The 21964-nt window shown below is 40.4% G+C and overlaps 1 protein-coding gene across 5 annotated transcripts in view; it reads right to left on the bottom strand.

The window, feature by feature from the left end:
* Positions 1-21964, bottom strand: part of TPK1 (thiamin pyrophosphokinase 1) — a 321490-nt gene that overhangs the window by 64831 nt on the left and 234695 nt on the right. For 4 of the 5 annotated variants that reach the window (XM_084785003.1, XM_084785004.1, XM_084785000.1 and 1 more), the window contains one exon: positions 13411-13522. The exons of the other annotated variant lie outside the window; for it this stretch is intronic. In XM_084785003.1, coding sequence (XP_084641129.1) covers positions 13411-13522 — 112 coding nt within the window. The remainder of the gene's footprint in view (positions 1-13410; positions 13523-21964) is intronic. 5 annotated transcript variants of the gene reach the window in all.

Genomic DNA, 21964 nt, shown 5'->3' with positions numbered 1-21964 from the left:
TACTTAAGTTACACATGGCACTAATGTAGAAAACTAGGAGATGTCAATACTGGCATCTGCTCCAAGGAAAATGCACTGCAGTAAAGGAATAGGAAGGATGCAAGGAGGACGACGCTCACAGATTCTGAAAAGTTTCATGGACTGAAAAGTCAAAGGAAAGAACATGTTTCATTTGATAAGGAGCAGCATGATTTGTGCACAGTGTGATTTTAAATGGCCTTTGAACCTGGTGGAGATGTTAAAGGGAAAACATATTCTAGCAACACCAGGGTCTGAGTCATGTGATATGGGATGTGTGTGTGTGTGTGTGTGTGTGTGTATGTGTGTGTGTGTATGTATGTGTGTGTGTGTGACATAATGCTGAATCTCAAATGCTATAACAGGCTCTTGAGAGAACAGACTAAAATAGTGTAATTATACCATTAGGATAAAATACAAGGAATAGTGTGAGAGAAAAAAAAAAACGATTTTGAAATGACTCAGTCAGTCTACTTACTCATTTCAGACAGCAGTAGATGGTGAGGAAGGTGATGAGGGCTTATATTCACATTATAATTACGGTGGCATCAAATAAGGATGAGATAGATGGCTGCCAGTGCCAGCTCAGTCTTTATTTTCTTAGCCCTAAAGCAAAAAGCCAAACCTCCTACCATATAAGTTTGGTAGTGTGTTTGTCCTTAGAGATAAGCTCTATGCACTCAATTCCCATTGTAATCAATGCAGTTGAAACACAAACACCTTTGTCCTTACAGAGGATCTGCCTTTGGTAAGATACAAGTCAGTGTAGCTAGGATAGGTTTCATATTTTACTTTTCTTAATTATATGACAAATTTAAATTGCCCACAACACAGTTCTCTTTCCAAGAAGATGTGCCACGTATACTCTGTAAGTTAGTAATTTTTCAAATAGGTAAAGTAAAATTGCTTATCTGATTAAAACAAAACAAAATAAAACAAAACAACTAAACCCCAGGAAGTCAGTTAGATGGCTTAGGGGATAAAGGCTCTTGGCTGTATTTGAGTTCCGTTCCCCAAATCCACACCGTGGAAGGTGAGAATGCTACCACAAGATTGTCCTTGGACCTTTACATAAACACACAAAATTAAAAAAAAAAATCACAATGCCTCTTGCTTTGTTAATTTTGTATAAGTATATTCCTTAAGATCAACCAATCAATCTATCTATCATTTCTCTATCTACTTCTCTTTCTATTTATCATTTATCTATTTATCTACTTACCCATCTATCTGTCTATCTATCTATCTATCTATCTATCTTACCTAAATTACACATGGCATTAATGTAGATAACTAGGAGATGCGAATATAGGCATATCACACACACACACACACACACACACACACACAAAACACAAATGTTAGGGATGGCTAAAGAGACAATTTATGACTTCAAGATGAATAGTCAGATGTAAGGATAATTAGGGCATCCTAGACTGCAGTGTTCAAAGCATCACCATGCAATGAATTAAATCACAAACAATTTACATGGAAAAGAAAAAGACAGGGCAGTGTGAACCCCCAGTAGCTCCCACAGAGCTGCCTAACTCTTATCTTGTCTCGGGTTCTTTGCAACTCTTCACTGCTACTACCCAGGGCACTGGAGAGACAGGTGTCTTCTTAGAAAATCAAGGACAGGCCAAGTGGATTAAAGACCTAAACATAAAACCAGAGACATTAAATCTGTTTAGAGGAAAAAGTAGGGAAGAGTCTGGGACTCATTGGCACAGGAGAGAACTTCCTGAATAGAGAACTCCAACAGCCCAGGCCTTAAGGTCAACAATTAATAAATGGGACCTCATGAGGAAGAGAAGCTTCTGTAAGGCAGGAGACACTGTCAACAGAACAAAGTGACAGCCTACAGACTAGGAAAAGATCTTCACCAACCCTACATCTGACAAAGGTCTAATATCCAAAATATATAAAGAGCTCAAGAAATTAAACACCACCAAACCAAAGAACCCAATCCGGAAATGGGGCTCAGAACTAAAAAGAGAATTCTCCATAGAGGAATACTGAATGGCTGAGAAACACTTAAAGAAATGCTCAACGCTCTTAATCATCAGAGAAATGCAAATCAAGACGACTCTGAGATTCCATCTTACACTCATCAGAATGGCCAAGATAAAAAACTCATGTGACAGCACATGCTGGCGAGGATGTGGAGAAAGGGAAACAATCCTTCATTACTGGTGGGAGTGCAAACTTGTACAACCACTTTGGAAATCTATCTGGTGTTTTCTCAGAATACTGGGAATAGGGCTACCTCAAGACGCAACTATACCACTCCTTGGAATATACCCAGAATGTGCTCCACCACACAACAAGGAAATATGCTCAACCATGTTTACAGCAGCCTTATTCGTAATAGCCAGGACCTGGTAACAACCTAAATGTCCTTCAGTCGAAGAATGGATAAAGAAACTGTGGTACATTTACACTATAGAATACTACTCAGCTATTAAAAACAAGGAAATCCTTAAATTTGTGGGCGAATGGATGGAATTAGAAATGATCATATTGAGTGAGTTAACTCAGACTCAGAAAGACTCACATAGTATATCCTCATTTATAATTGGACACTAGGCCAACAGAGATGTCCCCTGAAAGTCTTCACTTACCAGGAGATTGGGATAGATGTGGGGACCTCCTGTTGGGACTCTAGGTGAGAGAAGTACAGGAGTAGGGAAATAGAAAGATCCAAAGGGTCCTAGAAACCTACAAGAAAAACATGATAGGTGGATCTGGACTCAGGGGGGCTCTGCTCAAGCTTCTGCACCAACCGAAGGCAATACATGCAGTAAATATTGAACCCCTACTCAGATCTAGCCAAGGCACAGGACATTATCCACAGTCATGTGGAGAGCAGGGACTGACTCTGACATAAACTGTGGTCCCCCATATTTGACCACTTCCCCTTGGTGGGGAGGCCTGGTAGCACTCAAAGAATAGGAAGGTTACCAAGACGAAACTTGATAGGCTGTGACCATATAGTGGGGGAAGAGGTCCCCTTCTGCCACAGAGCTACGGGATGGGAATAGGGTGAAAGATGAAGGGAAGGAGGAATGGGAGGAGACAAGCAAGGGGATAATAATTTAGATGTAATCTGAATAAATTAATAAAAAAAGAAAAAAAAAAGAAAATCAATTACATGGCTTTTATTATCTGGGTGTATCCCTTCTCTGTGGGTTCACCAGTTCTCAAAATGAAGGAAGCCCCGGTCATCCACTGGTTCTCTGTGTGATTAGAATCCATGTGACTTCCTGGTATTGTCCAACTCACTGGTCAGAATGCGAGCCCTGTTGCCATCTTCATTCATATCAGTAACTGAAGAAACAGCTATGTATTTCCTTTCTTTCTGTTCATTTCAAGGAAAACTCAAGGCAGGAATAACAGAGATGGCAAGTCATTTTAAACACTGATCTCTAGACATGTATTTTGTCAGCATGTTTGAAGCATTGAAACCTGCCATTTTGCCTGCTTTACAATCTCAAAGTCAGAGATCGTCACCTTCTGTAGGTGGTTTAATAGACTCTTGCCTGGAGAGGGAAGAGAGCTCTGTGCAATTTTTTGCTCTTTTCCATTAGCTTGGGAATTTATCTGCTTTGTATGTAATCATTCATTACCTTGATTACTCTTTGAAATACAGCAAAATACATTTTATAATTATAAAAATGTTTACTTCCTAACAAACCTTAGGAGCATGCATGCACACACATTTTTTCTCTTTTATAAGATTTTATTTATTTTATGTATACGAGCGTTCTATCTGTATACATGCCAGAGGAGAGCATTATAGGGTACAGATGGTTGTGAGCCACCATGTGGTTGCTGCGAATTGAACTCAGGACCTCTGGAAGAGCAGACGGTATTGCTCACTTTTCTTTTCTTTCTTTCTTTCTTTCTTTCTTTCTTTCTTTCTTTCTTTCTTTCTTTCTTTCTTTCTCTTTTTTTGTAAAGAAGCTTCTACTTGGGCTTGCAGGGCTGGCAAGCACCGCCACTTTAGATCTTTTATTTGAGCCTAGTGTTCTCCAAATGTCTTCAGATATCCATTTTAAAGCAACTTGACCTGCAAACAATATAGATAACCTAGTAGCAGCTCCCTGCTGAGACAGCCACCTGCAGAAGACTACACAGCCAAACCATCCTAGCTACCAACCCCTCTTTGAACAGGAGAGTTTCCATCATGAATGCTGGATTCATCTTTTTCCCCTTGGATTCTTGCTGCAGTTTCCTTGAGAAGCATGATAAATGACAACATTTGGTTCATAATCATTCCATGAATGAGCTGTCACAGTGAGCTTAAGTTACATGTAAATTAGAGTGTAACCCACCAAATGACGGCTGATGTGTTAGTAGTTCAGCCAGTACAATGAATACCCTAGGTGATGCTTACATGGTTTTAATTACTAAAGTGTTTGTTCTTGATCTTCTTTGCTTTGAGTATCCTAATGTGGGGGAAAACTCATCTTGAGAAAGGACCTTGAGGTAGGTTCTTTCATATGTTCAAAACTTAAGGAAACAGGCAAGCTAACGACGTGATTAATTAGTTTTATGTATACAAAGGATAAAGTTAGGAAATATGAACTTGAACAATCCATTCAGTATTGTCTGTCTTAATTTTTCATCTATAAAATGGTGATAATGATATTCTTCCCACATTAATATGAGGTTTGACTTAAGTGATTGAGTTTAGAGAAAGTATGAGCTGGGACATATGAAAGAGCTATTCAGAATATAAAGTATTATTATTTGGGCCCAGAAGAAAATTATACCCACCGTGCTGTTCCACAGTAAGAGTTTATTCACAACACTTCTTGATTCTTTCTCTACAATTCCTGTAATCACCAAAGTTATTGCTTTCTTGTCTGGATATATTAACTTGACGGCTGAGTGCACAAGGCCCACATCTGAATCAGTGCAAAAATGAAACGTGGAGGAGGGAAAATGGAAAGGGACTCTTGAGCTTCTACCGAAGCCATACCCATCAGTCAACCTGCCCACATAAATACCGGGGAATCAACTCAGTTAAACAAGAGGGGAGGCGAACTTGAGTTATAACACTGTTCCTGAACACAGGTCAATGAAAACCTGGCACACACACAAACGCCCATCTATCATACTCTCTACAAATGCCCACTAATTGTTTTCATATTTAAATGGCTAGAATCAACCACAGCAAATGTTGTCAGACCACTGGGTATTTTCTAAATATAAAACAGGATGGCTATGGCATATAGTAAATTATTGTTGGTTCTTTGTGATTTCAGCAGAATCAGAAAAAGGTAAGCTCTTAAAAAAGAAAAATCATTCATGTCTGGTTCAAATTCTAAAACACAGAAGACAGTACTGGAACCAAGTCAGTGAAGTGTGTGTGTGTGTGTGTGTGTGTGTGTGTGTGTGTGTGTGTGTGTACATGTGCATATCTTTGTATACTTAGTTTGATTTGTCGTATTTTGTATTATTTTGCATATTACAAAGATATTTATAATATATTGCATGTTATTAATCTTATGTGCTTGAAAAGGTAATTTGGTTATAAACACAGTATTGTAGAACTTTTCAGAATGATTCAGTTTAAAAACTAACAGAATTTGTAAAATTTGTAAAATCAATTATATTAATTTATTTTTGACAATAGTATACAAAGTATACAAAAATGGTTATTTCCATGAGTATAATCCTCCTACAATGCCAATTACAGAGCTCATCAAAAGTGGACATTTTATTATCTATAGCCCCTGGCAGACAAAAATCTGTGTACTTAATAAGAAAATCCAAACTTGTATCGTGGCACAAGCACATCCATGTGGAGGTGGCAGAAATCAAGTGACATTTGCATAGGCAGCTCACAGGTAGTCTCATGATGTGCACGGAATTCATGAAGCAAACGACAGCTGGTGGACTGGTATTCAAACATCTTCTATTTCCTGAGATTCTAGAGATATGTGTCTATCAGATTAACACAGAAAGTCAAGCCTTCTGCTTTTTTGTCTAATCACCCATCACTTGGTTGCCCATCTGAGTAGGCAGCACCAGCCTCTCCCATAACACACGTGGGTGGAGCTTTAGTTTTGGTCTAAGGGATTTCTTATTCAGTTCAAGAATTAGACTATACATTTAGCTAAACCTGAATATAGATGTTACGTTAGAGCACTGTAAAGTCTACTGATTATAAACCTAATACTGCAGGTATGTTTAGGTAAATGTATAGTCTAATTCTTGAACTGAAGTGTCACATGTTCATTTAGGCCTATGCTACTTGTATGATAAAAGTGCGATTGAGGTAACAGCTTCGAGGTGATATTCACCTGGGTTACCTAGGTGAGTCTCCTATCATCAAAGATCCCTGAGGAGACGGAGACGGAAGAGTCAGCGTCAGAGGAAAAATGACCTGAGCACCATGTTGTCCACACCTCTAGACTGTCTCTATCATCTCTGCAGGGCTGAAGGGAAACTTTTCCTTTTCAGTGGACAGTTGTGCTGCTAAGGGTAAGTGGCTGTTGCTTAGTGGCCCATTGTCCAGCCACAAATACGAGAAAATAATTAGATAGCCACACCACTTTCTCTAAGGCCCAGGGAACACCATACGGGAGAAGCAGAATGCCTCCTAAGGAACGAATCAAGGGGTGAAATATAGTGTAGCTATTTCTTTCAAAATGAAATGTTCTCCCCTGAAGTGGGTTGGAAAGTACCTAATGTTCAAGGTGCGCAGCAAACAGGAAGATCAGGAAACTCACAAAACACAAGTTATGAGGTTCTCTCTGCCCACTTGACAGGAGTAGGCCTGATAGCTAAGAGCCCTCTAGTGATACAGCTTCTGTGAGTTATCATCCACCGTGGGGGTTGGCTCTTTAGTGAGGCAGCTGCCCTTGAGCTAACTGTGCTCCTCTAATAACCCCTCACTCCTATCCCTATGCACAACCCTCGCTAAGCTCATTGGCTTGCCATCTTAGAATTGGAGTCGTTTCTCTGGTCGGCTGTCACCGTACTATCAGGAATAAGCACACATTCATGCAAACCTGTGACACTGGATGCTTTTTCTCCAAAGACTGGGACCAAGCCAATGATGTCCATTTGTACGTGTGTTCAAAATTGTACTGGTGTTCTAGCCTTCATGTTTGGGAAGTCAAATAGATCAGATACTTCCAGGTTTCAAGAAAATAAGTGAAACCATATTTCCAGAAATATTCTTATATGATGAAAATGCTAACGAACCCACTGAAAAGCCCCCACAGGCACTGCTCAGCAAGGCCACTGGGAAGGCAATTTTGGTTCTCAACTTGACTACATCTGGAGTTAACTAGAACCCCAAAACAGCTGGACACACCTGTGAGAGATTTTGCTTAATTAAACCATTTGAAGTGGGAAGTTCCACTTTCTAATCTGGATCTAATCTGGAAGACCTCCACCTCTACTCTGGGCTAAACTTGCTGGAAGCCTATATAAAAGATATAGAAGAAGGAATCAGGCTCTTTGCCTGGTTGCTCTTGCCCCAGCTGGCAAGCCCCATTCCTTCACTGGTGTTCGAACCTACTTCTTTGAGATTCTAACACATACTGAAAACCAGCTGAGACATCCAGCCTCATGGACCGAATGACCACTGCATCCTTGGATCTTCTACTCATAGGTAGCTATTACTGAGCTAGGTGGGCCACAGCCTGTAAGCCACTCTAATAAATCTCATACAGAGAAGTATGAATAAATAGAGAGGTTCATTCTATAAGTTCTGTTATAGAGAACCCTGACTAACACAGCCGAGGAACGTGAAATCTACTGATATACGTTTGATACATGGGAAAATGAAATCAGAATAATTCTGTCATAACAGCGTAAAAACACAGTACTTAGGAACTAATGGGAAAAAAAGGGCTGCAAAACTAATGCAGTGATGTCATCAGAGTGTGGACCAAAACGTTAGAAGGCTTGAATAAATGAAAAGGAGTCTGTGTTCACAGATCGGAAAAGTCAACCCTGTTGAGATGGTGACCCGCAACAGTGTGATTTACAGGGCCCAGACAATCTATATGGGAACCCCAGCTGAGTTTGTTTTTTAAAGTAGGAACCAACATACTGTCTTTGTTACCTCATATCATTTCAAAAAATTAATATAAAGTTGACATCCAGAACCCAAAGATAAGATCAATAACCTGTAAACACCAATATAGGAATGAATACTCATGACACCGGGCTTAGCACAAATATTCTTCCACAGACTGTGCGCAGTTTCTACTTGTGTGCAGGGGTCATCCATATGTGTAGTTACATGGATGTATGAGCATATTTGCGTGTGCACAGGTGGATAGATATGTGAGCATGTATTTGGAGGCCTGCAGTCAAACTCACGTCTTGTTTTTCAGCCTTGTTCACTGGCTTGTCAATTAGACGAGGCAGGCTGGCTGGTCAACCCAGGATCTGGCTGCCATCACCTCTGCCAAACTGTTACAAGCAGGAACCACCACACTTGGCTTTTTACCTGGGTTCTGGCGCCATGCCTGTGTGGCACTTTTCTAAATGAGGTAACTCCCCAGTCCTAGCATGAAATTGTTTGTTTGTTTTTGTTTTTAAATAAGAGACCATAACAGCTTCTGATGCTTTAAATATCATAACTGGTAATGGTTATATCCTGTACTATGGAATAATTTTAGGAGTGAAAAAAATAAAATAGGAAACAGATACATGAAGTGTTTTAGTTCTGTTATTAATGAGCAAACTAGTAAATAAAACCACTAGTCCAATATATCCATGGTCAGGGCTGCTGAAATAAATCTGCTAACAGACAGAACACTGTCCAGTTCCATCCAGGGATAACCCATTTTGTGTGCACAGAACGAGAAGATATGTGGTTTGTCTGAATAGGGACCATATGCAATCCAACCAGCAGTTAAAACACAAGGTTCCCAGTGCTGCGAAACAACCAAATGAGGAACAGGCTCAATGTGCTACAGAGTCAGGCCATTGTGCTACAGAGTCAGGCCATGCAGACCAGGCTCCGTCATCCACTGAGGGAGGGCTACCCAGGCATGTTTCTGTCTCTTTCAAAGACTTGGGAAAGGTTTCATGCCAGTGAGTGCTATGCCTGCATGAGGTTTGCTAAGTGAAATTTCTGTTTTTTGATCTAACTTTGACCCATTCTAACATGTATAATTTCATCACAATTTCTTTTCTTTTCTTTTTAAGTTGTTCCTTCATTTATTAAAATTAGATTTTCATACAATATCATCTGATTATGGTCCCCTTCCTCCAACTCCTCTGAGTGGTTCCCCGTAAGAGTTCACACCCTTTCTGTCTCTCCTTAGAAAATAAATGGAATCTAAGAATTAACAACAACAAACAAAAAACAGAAGAAAAAGGTCCAAAGAAAAAGCAAGATATACACATCTAGGTGCAGACTCACAGTGTTGGAACACAGGCCAAGAATGGAGTGTGTGAGATTGGTCAGTGTTTGTGAGAAACCTCAAAGAAGACAAGAGTCTTGCGACCTTGGTTTCTTCAAAATGCAGAATTGTTCTTGGAATGTGTTTATTTTTATTTTTATTATTTTATTATTTTATTTATTTATTTATTTTGCTCCTCCAGGTGGAGTGGATGTCTCTGTAGAAAAACATGTTTTTGCCATGTGGGGCTTGTCCTAACTCAGGGGATGAGTCTTAATCCTCTGAGTACATACTATCCGATGCTCTGGATAAAGAGGCCCCACTCTCCCAGGATCATGCCAGCAACTAGAGTGGCAACAGCTTATATTTTCCAAACACACAGTGACCCTTAAAAATACAAATCTTGAATTATGTATGTGTGTGTGTGTGTACGTGTGCGTGCGTGTGTGTGTGTGCGCACTCACTCATGCAAAGGACCTATAAGGTTAAAAAAAAATAAGCCCTTTCAAACCCTTATGAGATAAAAACCTCCAAGGATGCCACTGAGTTTGATTTGTCTTGGTCATCTACTACTGAGCATAAGGACTGGCATTAGGAGTAGTTGGTATCCCCAGTGAGACTCCACTGGAGAGAACTGACTTTTCGTTTGTGAGTGTTTATTAACTGGACATATCTACTAGGTTAGCGATGGGGCAGCTGTGTTCCTTTCAGTGCTGGGACTCCATCTGGGGCAGGGCCCTGCAGGCTCTCTGCATGCTGCCACAGTCCCTGAGACACAGTGTCGGTGTCAGTCCTGCTGTGCTTGCAGGGCCTTGTTTCCTGATTGTCCTCCATCCCTTCTGGATCTTAAATATTCTACTTTATCTTCTGCAGGGTTCCCTGAGCCCTGAGGGAGGGATTTGATGGAGACATCCACTGAGGACTGAGTGTTCCCAGCACCCCCACCACACTTTCTGGCTGTGGGTCTCTGTCTTTCTTCTCATTTACTGCAGGAGGAAGCTTCTCTGATGCTGGCTGAGCAAAAATTGCTCTATGAGTACAGTAGCATGCCATTAGGAGTCATGCTCCTGTAGTAGAACAGTTGTATTGGGTTTTCTCCTAATTCCATGCCCTAATAGGTCTCTGGTTCTTGCCTACTCATGCATTGTTGGGGACATGTCTTAAATCCAATCAATTAATGGTGGGTTACTCCCGCAAGCTTTATGCCATTATTGTAATAATACATCTTGCGGGAAGCCCATCATTGTTCATCTAAGGGTTTGTAGGTGGGTTGGTGTTTACTGTTCTACTTTGGTGGTGTGCAGAGCACCGTCAAGATCACAAACACTAGTCCATAGGGATAAAGGCTAGAGGTAGGCACTAGCTTGACTTCTTCAGTGTTCAGTGAGTTGTACGGGTATTGTCTTTAGCAACAAGGCATTGCTGTCATTGTGTGTGTGTGTGTGTGTGTGTGTGTGTGTGTGTGTGTGTGTGTGTGTACAACTAATATTCTTGGCAACAGCCTGGGTTGTTTGGGGGTTCCCATGAGGTCCCTTTGGACAATAGTTCTATTGGACAGAGCCCATATCTGGCACTGGAAGCTTCATTTGGTAATAATGAGAGATGTCCAGTTGGGCTCCATCTCTTCCATCATTTGGCAATTTCACTTAAATCCCTTTCATACATTTCTAGATTTTAGGGAGCTTGGATTTTGTTTTCCATACAGCCCTTCAAATGGCCCTTAGTACTAGCTACCTCTCTCTGTATTCGGTCCCTCTCCCCAGTCTTCCCTCTCCCTCCACATTGGATCCTCCTGTTCCTATTCCCACCTTGTCTATCCATAACTATCTATTCTATTTCCCTTTGCTAGGGAGATATTTGTCACCTCCTATTCCTGTACTCTACACGTAATATCTGTGGTGCTATAGATTGTAGTGTGGTTATCGCTGACTTAACAGCTAATAATCACATATGAGTGAATAAAACTGTGTTTGTCATTCTGTGTCTGGGTTACCTCATTCAGGATTTTTTTTCTAGTTCTATCCATTTACGTACAGATTTCATGATTTCATTTTTCTTCAATGGCTGAGCAATACTCTTTTGTTTAAATGTACCACATTCTTCTTAATCCACTCAACTACTAATCTATGGTGTTTCCAATATCTGGATATTTTGATGAGAGTACTGATGAACATGGTTAAAGAAATGTTTCTGTGGTGGGATTAGACATCCTTTAGGCATATGCCCAAGAATGATATAGGTAGATCTTGAGGTAAATTGATTTCCAGCATCCTGAAGAAATGCCACACTGATTTCCATACTGGCTGTACAAGTTTGTAGTCCCACTAGCAATGAACAAGTGTTCCCCTTACCTTACGTCCTTGCCAGCATAAGCTGTCATTTGTTTTATAGGTCTTGGGCATTCTGATAGGTGTAATATAAAATCTTAAAGTAGTTTTGATTCGCATTTCCCTGAATTATAGATGTGCCCCATCATTCATTTTTTATTTATTATCATAAAGATGTAGAGAAAAACAATTATTTTAAAACTCAAAGCAACATGTAACCACACAAATGAATATTGACATATTGCATTTAGGCAAGAGCCAACATTATATCCTTTGTAGAGGATACTGTCCTTCAAAGTCAGGATGTGCACAGTGCAGTGGGAACTGGAGGATGAAGAGTGCTTTAAAGAGCCCAGGGGACTATACTTGGATTCGTGGTTCCCATTGCCATCAGGACTCGGATGCTGGGCCACAGACTCTGTCCCCATCTATCTTCTGGCCTGGTACTTTATCCTTCCTGGCATCAATGCTGAAAAATGTGGTCACCACTAGATCTAGGAGACAGTCTACTGCTGTGTACCTTGGATCCTTGTAAGCAATGAGGAATGTGGTACTTAAGACAGTTGACTTAGGTTGCAATGTTTTCAAAACACTTCTAATGGGAGCTCATGTCAGCTTCAACTGAACAGCTTCAAAGCCCATCACACACTTATGTGTGGGGAGGAGACCTTTGAAACTGACAAGTGTCTAGACGTGTTTCAAAGGAGTTCCAGTTTTCCTAATTGTTTCAGCACTGACTCATAGAAAGGACTTAAAAATAATCTTTTTATCTTCAGACTATTTCAATGGTGAGCATGTTGGAAAAGAATGACATGGTTGTACAATGTCTCATACAGCCTCTGACAGATCATGGCTAATCATGGCTTACTGATTCCATGTTGGAAAGTTTTTCTTTTCTCTTTGAAGGCTACATCAATATTTATTTAATAAACCGATCCCACATTCTTCTTTTATCAAGTCATGAAGTTTTGCATAGCTTAGTTCAGCTCATAATTTTTGGAAAACATTTTAATATTTAATAACAGAAGCTAATCTGTGAGAGCTCAAAGGTTTGACTATGAAAGACTCTTGCAAGTTCAGAACTTCTGCTACTTCTGAAAAGTAAAGCGTGGCTCTTGTACACAAGTCAAGAGAGAAGTTGGACAACATAGACATGGGATCAAGAAGCATAAAAAAGAAGACAAACTGACTTTATCAGAATGAATTTCATTAATTAAGTTTTAGGAAATAAAAAAACAAGCAAAGCATTTTAAGAAAATACCTGTAAGCCATATACCTAATAAAGGTATAACTAGAACTTGTAAAGGACTTACACCATAGGCCAAAGGAGAAAATTCAATTAGAAGATGAGCAAAGACTCTGATGCTTTTTATGGCTCCAAGTAACATAACAGAACAGAAAAGGACAAGCGCAACTGAGGGTGTAGAAATTTAAACACTCAGACGGTGGTGGCAGGAATTTGCAATAGTGCAAGGACTACAGAATTCAGCCTCTTAGTCCATCCTTAGATTAGCCATGTAAACCCCAAAGACATTAAGGACGATAATTTCTAGGTGTGGTACACCTGCCTGTGAAAAGGAGGTTTACCCAGAGGCTCATGTTTTCAAAGCATCTCTGATCAAAACAAATAAACATCCTCTCCCCAACACGAAGACAAAACCTTCCCTTTGTAAAAGGGTTTCACTCACAGAGGTTCCATTTCAGGCCCGTTGTCGTCACATGGTTACAATGCTGTCCAACAGGAATAAGGCCACACCAGCTGCCTTCCATCCCAGTGTCTACATGGAGCCTGTGCTTTCCCTGAAGAAGAAGAGAGAGTATAAAGAAGGGGAAGAAAGGACAACCTGCAGCATGCTGGCACCACTCAGTGTGGCTCTTCATAATGCTAACCACAAATTAACTTAACACATTCTTTCAGCCAATTTAGACCTTCTTTTCTATATCAGCTTATTATTAATTATAATTTTTACATTTAATAAATTGATTAAATATGTCCAGAATCACATAGGGTATTATTCTTGATACTTGCCAATTTTAAAGAGACCATCCATCGCACTTGCTGGAGATGCAACCTTTTGTGATACTTAATTTTAAGCTCACAACCAAATATAGATAATTATATAAAAAAGACTGTTTCTCAAGTAAAATCTTTACTTATCTGAGAGTCAGGTTTCTAATTTTAGAAATTAACAGAAGCACTATAAATAGTTAGCGTGTCTCCTGTGGCCATTGCTGAGATACTCACAATGTATACATAGGTGTACTGGTTATTTACTGTCAACTTGACACAAACTAGAGTCACTTGGGAAAAGGAACATCAACTGATTAACTATCTCCACTAGATTTCCCTGTGGGCACATTTCTGTGGGCATTGTCTTGATTAATGAATAAGTGGGAGGGCTCAGCCAACTATGGGCAGTGCCATCCCTGGGCAAGTGATTCTTGGTTGTATGAGAACTAAGCTGAGCAAGCAAGGAGAGCAAGCTATTAGCAGCTTTCTCTGATGGCCTCTGCTTCAGTTCCTCCCTTCAGGTTCCTGCCTTGGCTTCCCCTCAATAATGTTCTGTAAACTGTAAGCTAAACAAACCCTTTCTGTCCCACGTTGGCTTAGTTTAGTGTTCTATCACATGCACAGAAAGCATGAAAACAATAGGAAACATTTTATTTGAATATTCAATCAGAAAAGGTCTAAATATAATGAAACAAAAAAATTTTTTAAAAATCAATACAGTTTGTACTTGGTCTTGAGAGAGAATATGGGCAACCAGGGTAGCTATGCCATGCAGGAGATAATATGTATACAGAAACATGGGCAAATTGTGGTACAGATAATATACCTGAGTGGCAGAAATGAGTCTGCAGGATGAGACGTAAAGAACCCTTGTATCAATGATTAAGTGGAAGGGCTCAGCCTGCTTGGGTAGTGCCACCCCTGGGCAGGTGGTCCTGGGTGGTATAAGAGCACAATTTGTTCACTCATGGACCTGCATGTAGATAGCATCAGACATGTCTCCACATTAACAGGTCAAATAACAACAATGAGACAACACTTGTTCCTCACTCATTGAAAATGAACCATATCAAGGCATGGTACAGAGCATACTGCAGGCTGTATAGGTGTGTGCATGGGGCCTAGGGACTGCATGTAATCTGCTTAATGTGCTTAAGTGGACGTCCTCTCTAAAACTAAGACTGTGTAAGTTTTAAAAATGCCTCACAGCTAACTCTTATTCAGAAGGCCAAATAGAATAGACACTGGAAGCTGATGAAGAGAGGGAACAGGACGGGAGCCTACCATAGAGGTCCTTTGAAAGACTCCACCCAGCAGGGGATCAAAGCAGAGGCTGAACTTTGTGCAGATGCAGTTTAGGCAGATGGCAGGAAATCTTATGGAAGTGTGGGGGAATAGAAGGACCTGGAGGTGACAGGAGTGCCACAGGAAGACCAACAGAGCCAACAAATCTGGGCTGAGAGGGGCCAGCAGGGACTGATGCACCAAATAAGGACCATGCATTCAGAGGACCCAGGCTCCCTGCTCAGAGGTAGTCCATAGGCAGCTCAGTCTCGGTAGGGGTCCCCTAGTAAGGGAAACAGGGGCTGCCCCTGCCTTGGACTCTGTTGCTTTCTCTCTGGTCACTTCCCCCTGGCGAGCTGCCTTGCCAGGCCACAGAGGAAGAGAAGGCGGGCAGTCCAGATGAGAATTGGTAGGCTGGAATCAGTAGGTAGAGGGGAAGGGCTCCCCCTTTCTGAGGGCTAGGGGGGAGTGGCATGGGGGGGGGGGAGAGGGAGGGTGAGGCTGGGAGGGGATGAGGGAGGGGGTTACAATTGGGATGTAAAGTGAATAAATTAAAAAATTAAAAACAAAAATCTTCATAGCAAGCCTTCAGTTTTCCCCTCACAGGGCTGATGGCAGTAAGAGTGTGTGTGTGTGTGTGTGTGTGGCTGGGGGGCGGGGGGGGGGCGGGGAGTGGTGTGTGTGTCTGAAACTTTCCTAGATGAGCAGGGTTTCCCAAAAGGAACAGGAGTCACTTCTCAGCAGCCAGTACAACTGGTCTGACTTTCCCTCTAAAAGTCATTAGTTTTCTTCAAGGCAGGTATGTCTTTATTGCTCTGTATTCTTTTTCCTCAAAGGGACTGAGATTGGCTGGTTTACCACACACTCGTTTTTTTCCCCCCCTCCCACCTATTCTCCAAAGCAAAGTAATTCTCTCTGAAGAGAGATATTCAGAATGCAATACAAACAGACATCATGAATGCTGCACACTGCACATTTCAACAAATCCTGAAAGAGGTGAAGTTGTTTCACTTGTAATAGTAGTCATTGTTGGCAGAAGGGGTGGCGGAAACTCTCAGTTCTTTACAAATATTTTGGCTTCTGAAGGAACGATGCAATAGCATTTCATGAAGGTAGAGCCTGGCCCAGTTTCCTGTTTCAGGCTGCATTTCTAGGGCCCTTGGGAGAAATGACACACTACTGGAGGGGGTGACATCTACGTTGCAACCTTCTGGCATGGATGCAGGCTCAAGAGGGCTGGAAGAGGGAGGGTTGGAGGCTGCTCAGAGGCCCAGACCTTTGCTCCTCTGGTGTTTCTGACAGTGAGGGTGACTTCCTACTGCTTATCAAGGAGGGCTCTCCATGTTATGGGTGTATCTTATTTTCACTGTGTTCATATTCACCCTTGCTTTTAAATGAATCTTCTTTCTTGCACCATTTTATGTTTTGGTAGAAGCCAGCTCCATACACGGTATGTTTGGTGTTCTAGAGAACTCTGGTGAAGAATGATGAGCAAAAGACAACACTTTTTCAACTGGTGGATATTAACTCCCTGTGAGAAGATTCTTCAGCTTCCCGCATAACGCTAAGGAAGCAGCATGTATCCATGGTGAGCTTTATTGTGCTGGAGAGAGCAGCAGCGTGGTGAAATCACCTATTTCAGCAGCACAGCGGGAAGCCTCCTTACTCAGCTTTGCTAACTTATTCATGGCCTTTCTCGTTATTCTAAGAACACACCTTAACATTTTCATTCTGGGAATAAACTAGTTTGGAGACTTGAGAAGTCACAGATAGGCCTTAGACTCTCACCGATTAGCATTTTGTCTCTTGCTTTAAATGTGTGTTTTTGCCGTATGTGAAGGGGTCTCTGTTTATAAATATGCAAATTTAGCTTTTATGGCTAAAAGAGAGCAGTATTATGCTTTTATCCTCTATCGGCATGTCAGTGTGACATCTTTAAAAAAATGAATGACTGGGTGAAGGAATTTTTGTTCATTCCCTAGATTTCTCAATTTATAATATATGCTAGTCTATATGAGATTTGACAGGAGCAGGCATCCAGCCTGACGTTAAAGAACTCCTGCAGGATTTATGGCATCACTGAAGACCAGAGGCACATGAGCTAATCATTCACTTCCATATTCTCCCATGAATCACTGCACAGGTTCCTGCTCCATCCTCTGTTCTCAGCTGAGATAACTCTTTGAAGTGAAAAGCAGTTTTATACAGGAAAGAAAGAACAAGACTCAATCAGGGTTTGCCTCTTTGGCTGTGGTTATTGGAACATAGGCAGCAACCTAAATGTGCTAGGATGCTACAGTCCAGGGAAAAGGCAGCAAAGGTGTAGCACGGTCTGTGTACTGGAAATCCCACTCAAGAGCACACTAAGGCCAGAGGTATCATGCAGTCAGTTCCCTAGAACTATAGTTCTAAACTAGAGCAAAACATATACACATAGATATGTATTTAGGGTGAAGAGGTCATTCCCATCACATTTTTTACTGTACTTCTTTACTGCAAGGGATGAAGACATATTTGAAAAAAAAATGTCATTTAAAAATACAAACTATGAAGACATCATAATTCAGTTTATATTACTAAGTCCTTAAATTTAGCAACTATGCCAATATTTGCACAAAAGTGTTTTACAGTGCTTTGGAATGATTCTCACAAAATGCACACCAAACACAGAACACGGGAAGAGCATAATGACCTTTCTACTTTATATAAAAGATTCAAGATACTGCAGGTTCACAAGGCAGTCTGTCATTAAATTGCCATGTTAACTTCTATATACCATGCAAGTACACAACTTGACCTAGTACGAATGGAACACTCTTTCACCCTTATTCAACACAAGGCCAATCTCTAGCACATCATCCTTTGCCACTCAGTCCAGGTAACTTTAAAATGCATTTAGCAAATGCTGTAAGAAAGTAAACAGCCTGTGGGAAAAAATTAGATGAAGGAGATAAAAGGATCCATGCTATGTGCAGCAGACGAAGCTGTTAGTTTTGCACACAGAGGCTCGGCTTGGTAAATGTGCATGCTGGTACTGATCACACAATGGAAAACAGCCACACAACAAATGGTCTCCCCAAAGAACTTGCATTTGCAAAATTTCACAGCTGGAAGACTCATGAGACTGTTTGATTTTCCTTAATAGGTAGAGAATTCAAAACATAAGAGTAGTAGGTTAGATTAAATGGCTTGCATTAAATCAGTGTTCAAATGTTACACATACACTCTCAAGTCAAATAAGATTGGAAAAAAGGCTTCATAGATTATCCTCTTAGAAGTCACAATACCTCCATATTCCAGAATCTAGTCTTGCAGAAAAAAAAAGAAGAAAAGAAAAACAACAACAAAAACCATAGACAGAAGAATAGTTTTTCTGAATGATTTGAAAATTATTATGAATAATAATGTAATCTCTCTTTTTCATTGAAGTAATACCCCATTTCATATGGAAGCTTTATTTTTGGAAAGCTTAGTGTCAGGAAATACACATAATAATGATGACTTGAGAAGTCACAGACAGACAGAAAGACACACACACACACACACACACACACACACACACACACACACAGAGCCAAGTACACTGTATATAACTTTGACATTTTGGTTTATTATTTCCACAGCCAGAACATTTCAGAGATATGTTTCAAAACTGACAAATTACAGTTGACTTTTGTTCTAGGTATTATTTGGTAAAGTCATGCTTAAATCAAATGCCCTCTGACATGGGTTAACCTTATTCTCTAGTAGAAAAGTTAATATTAAATTATTAACAAGAGAGAACCTTCTTACTGCTAATAAGCTACTTTGCTTATTCAAGATTTTAAAATATTTTGAAATTATTTTTATAATAATTAGAATTCTACAAGGATAGGCTTCTTCTACTAGCCTCCTAAATCTAGACTATCTCAAAATTCAAACTGATGAATTCACCATGCCTTTAGTTTTCCCCTCACACCTGCATTTATTCATATAAAACATTATTTTTTACATGCCCTACCTTATCTTTATGTTTTGTTCTTATTGGAATTAGAGGAAAGAATCTGCTAAATGCTGCCACACTAAAGTGTTGAAAGCTTATTTTTCACGATTCCAATGGTGCTGTGTTTTCAGCAATGACTTCTAAGAATACTTATTCTAGGAGTAGTCCATGCTCACAGTGGAGACAGGATGAGCTACAGAGAAGGGCATTATAAGACAGAGTGATGGCTAAGTTTCAAAATGGTCCTCATCCTGTGGTCAGGACACCCTCTTTCTTCTGCTCTTCCACTATTCCCCAAACCTTAATAGGAGAAGCCAGAAAGGAAGGATGCTTTGTAAGTGGTCTCCTTATGTCTCTTATTTAGCACAGACAGATGATTTCCTTTCAGCTGCTACAAACTTTATCTGTGTCACAAAACGCAGCATTTTGCATCTGGCAAATATTGTTGCTCTAAAAATGACAAAGAGCTTGCTTTTATTTTGCTGGCTGAATTAGCAGCACAGGGGGAGAATGTCTTTATGTTTAATAAATATCTGACTGGGAAATTCTTTAGAGTAAACAGAAATTATTGATGAAAATGTCAATCATTTTGAAAAAATACTTAAAATTTGAGTAGAATAGATGGGTGGGGAACATCTTAAAGCATAAGGAGGGAGGTCCAGTTGAACATAAAGGGCTCAAAAGAGGCTCAGCAGTACTTAGACATGTGCATTTAACTAAATACTAGGACAAAACTGCACTCACTAATATTTATGAATACGTAGTCAAGAGTGTTCAAACCACACTTTAAAATATATGCCACGTAGACATCTGTTATGTAAAATGGAAACTACATGGCTCCCTTATTACATCATTTCAGTACTTAATTATGGCATAATGAGTGTTCCAAGAGCAGATTTAGGCATTTAAATAATGAATACTGATTTATCTATTCTCTTTTGTTTGAGGTTCATTTCATGCATAGGTTTACATTCAGTAGTAAGTTTTAAAAGAAAGTACGTGATTACTCCTCATGAGATTAATGAAAACTATTAGCAAAGGAAAATACTCAAAACATTTGTGTTCGAGTGCTTCCATTACGGTATCTAAAGAAGATCACTTGGCCACTCTGTAGAGCATCCAGATACTTAGTAAATTACTGTTTTGTACATTATTCTTTGCTCATCATTTAGAAAAGTCCCAAGAATTGGTGATATTTCATAACTGATACCATGCCAGCAATACCTCTTCTTTTCTGCAATTCTCAATATGAGCTGAGTCTAGGACTATTTTATACAAAAAAAATCTGATCACACTCACTTCCCAGTCCTTCCAAGGTCTGCCTCAGACCTCTGGGACCTTCTCCAGAAGGAGGAGGAGAAGGAGAAGAAGGAGGAGGAGGAGGAGAAGAAGGAGGAGGAGGAGGAGGAGGAAGAGGAGGAGGAGGAGGAGGAGACAATAAAACAAAACAAAGCATAAGTCCAATTTATTTTGTCCATACACTCACTGGAGCATGGCCAAGCTCCTAGTAGCCAGCCCCTAACAGAATTCCAAGTCCTGACCCACCTGCACCCTGGCCGGAAGCCATCAGCTGTGGAGAGCTATAATTTAGCATCCTTATCACATATTTTTTTTTTTAAGGAGGAAAGGTTTTATTTCACTTGCAGCTTATACTCCATCATGAATGGAATTGAGAGCAGGAAACTGGAAGCGGGAACTGAAGCAAACGCTATGGAATAACACTGTTTACTGATTGCTTTCCATGGCTCACTCAATTTGCTTTTTTAAATATACCCAGAAGCATCCCACCCAAGGGAGCCACCACCCTTGAGGAGGCCCTCCCAAATCAACTGTGAATTATGAAAATGTTTCTGTTTTTGGTTAATTTTTGTATGTGCTAGTTTTATATTTGCAATATGTTTTACTGATAAAATTTAAAATTAAGAAAGTTAAGCCGGGCGTAGTGGTGCACGTCTTTAATCCCAGCACTCGGGAGGCAGAGGCAGGCGAATCGCTATGAGTTAGAGGCCAGCCTGGTCTACAAAGTGAGTCCAGGACAGTCAAGGCTACACAGAGAAACCCTGTCTTGAAAAAAAAACCAAACCAACCAAACAAACAAACAAACAAAACTCAAAAAAACAAAAACAAAAAAAATTAAGAAAGTGAGTATATACCATATGTGTCGTTCTGAGTCTGGGTTATGTCACTCAGGATGATCATTTATTCTCACACAGACGCAGATATTAGCCACATAATATAGGATAACTACAATACAGAGACTGATGCACCAACAAAGGACCATGTATGATGTGGACCTAGCCCCTCTTCTCAGATGTAGTAGATAGGCAGGCAGCACAGTCTCCTTGTGGGTCCCACAATATGGGGAGTAGGGACTACTTCTAACATGGACTCTACACCCCCCACCCCCCTTGGTCACTTCCCCCTGGCAAGGTAACCCTGTCAGACCACAGAGGAAGAGGATACAGGTAGTACACATGAGACTGAGGTCAGATGTTAGGGAGGAGGGCTGCCTTTTCTGAGGAATAGGGGAGCAGGGGAGAGGGTACGAGGGAGGGAGGATGGGATCGGGAGGCGGTGAGGGAGGGGGCTACAATCGGGATATAAAATGAACAAATTAAAAATGGAAAAATTTTAAAAAGAGAGAGAAAATGCCTCCATACACTTGCTTCTAGGCTAATTTATTAGAGGTATTTTCTTAATCATGGTTTCCTCTACTCAGATAACTGGCTCTTGTTGACAAAATTTACTAGTACAGTTACTCTCTAGACATTAACAGTAAGACCCTATTGCTGAAGACACCAAATACTTGAGTCATAGAACGTGGAGAAATCAGACATGACATGAAAATATCATCCCTACCTGTTCATTGGCTTTCATATATCTCAAAGGTGCTATGCAATCATCAGCTAGCAAGTGGGTCACATGACAACATCCATTTCTTTCTTCTCTTGACTGTGTATTTAGC

This window comes from Acomys minous (assembly GCF_964271855.1).
Source record: "Acomys minous genome assembly, chromosome: 6".
NCBI classification, from domain to species: Eukaryota; Metazoa; Chordata; class Mammalia; order Rodentia; family Muridae; genus Acomys; species Acomys minous.
The sequence above is the reverse complement of the archived record's forward strand: the minus strand, read 5'-3'. Positions and strand labels throughout refer to the sequence as shown.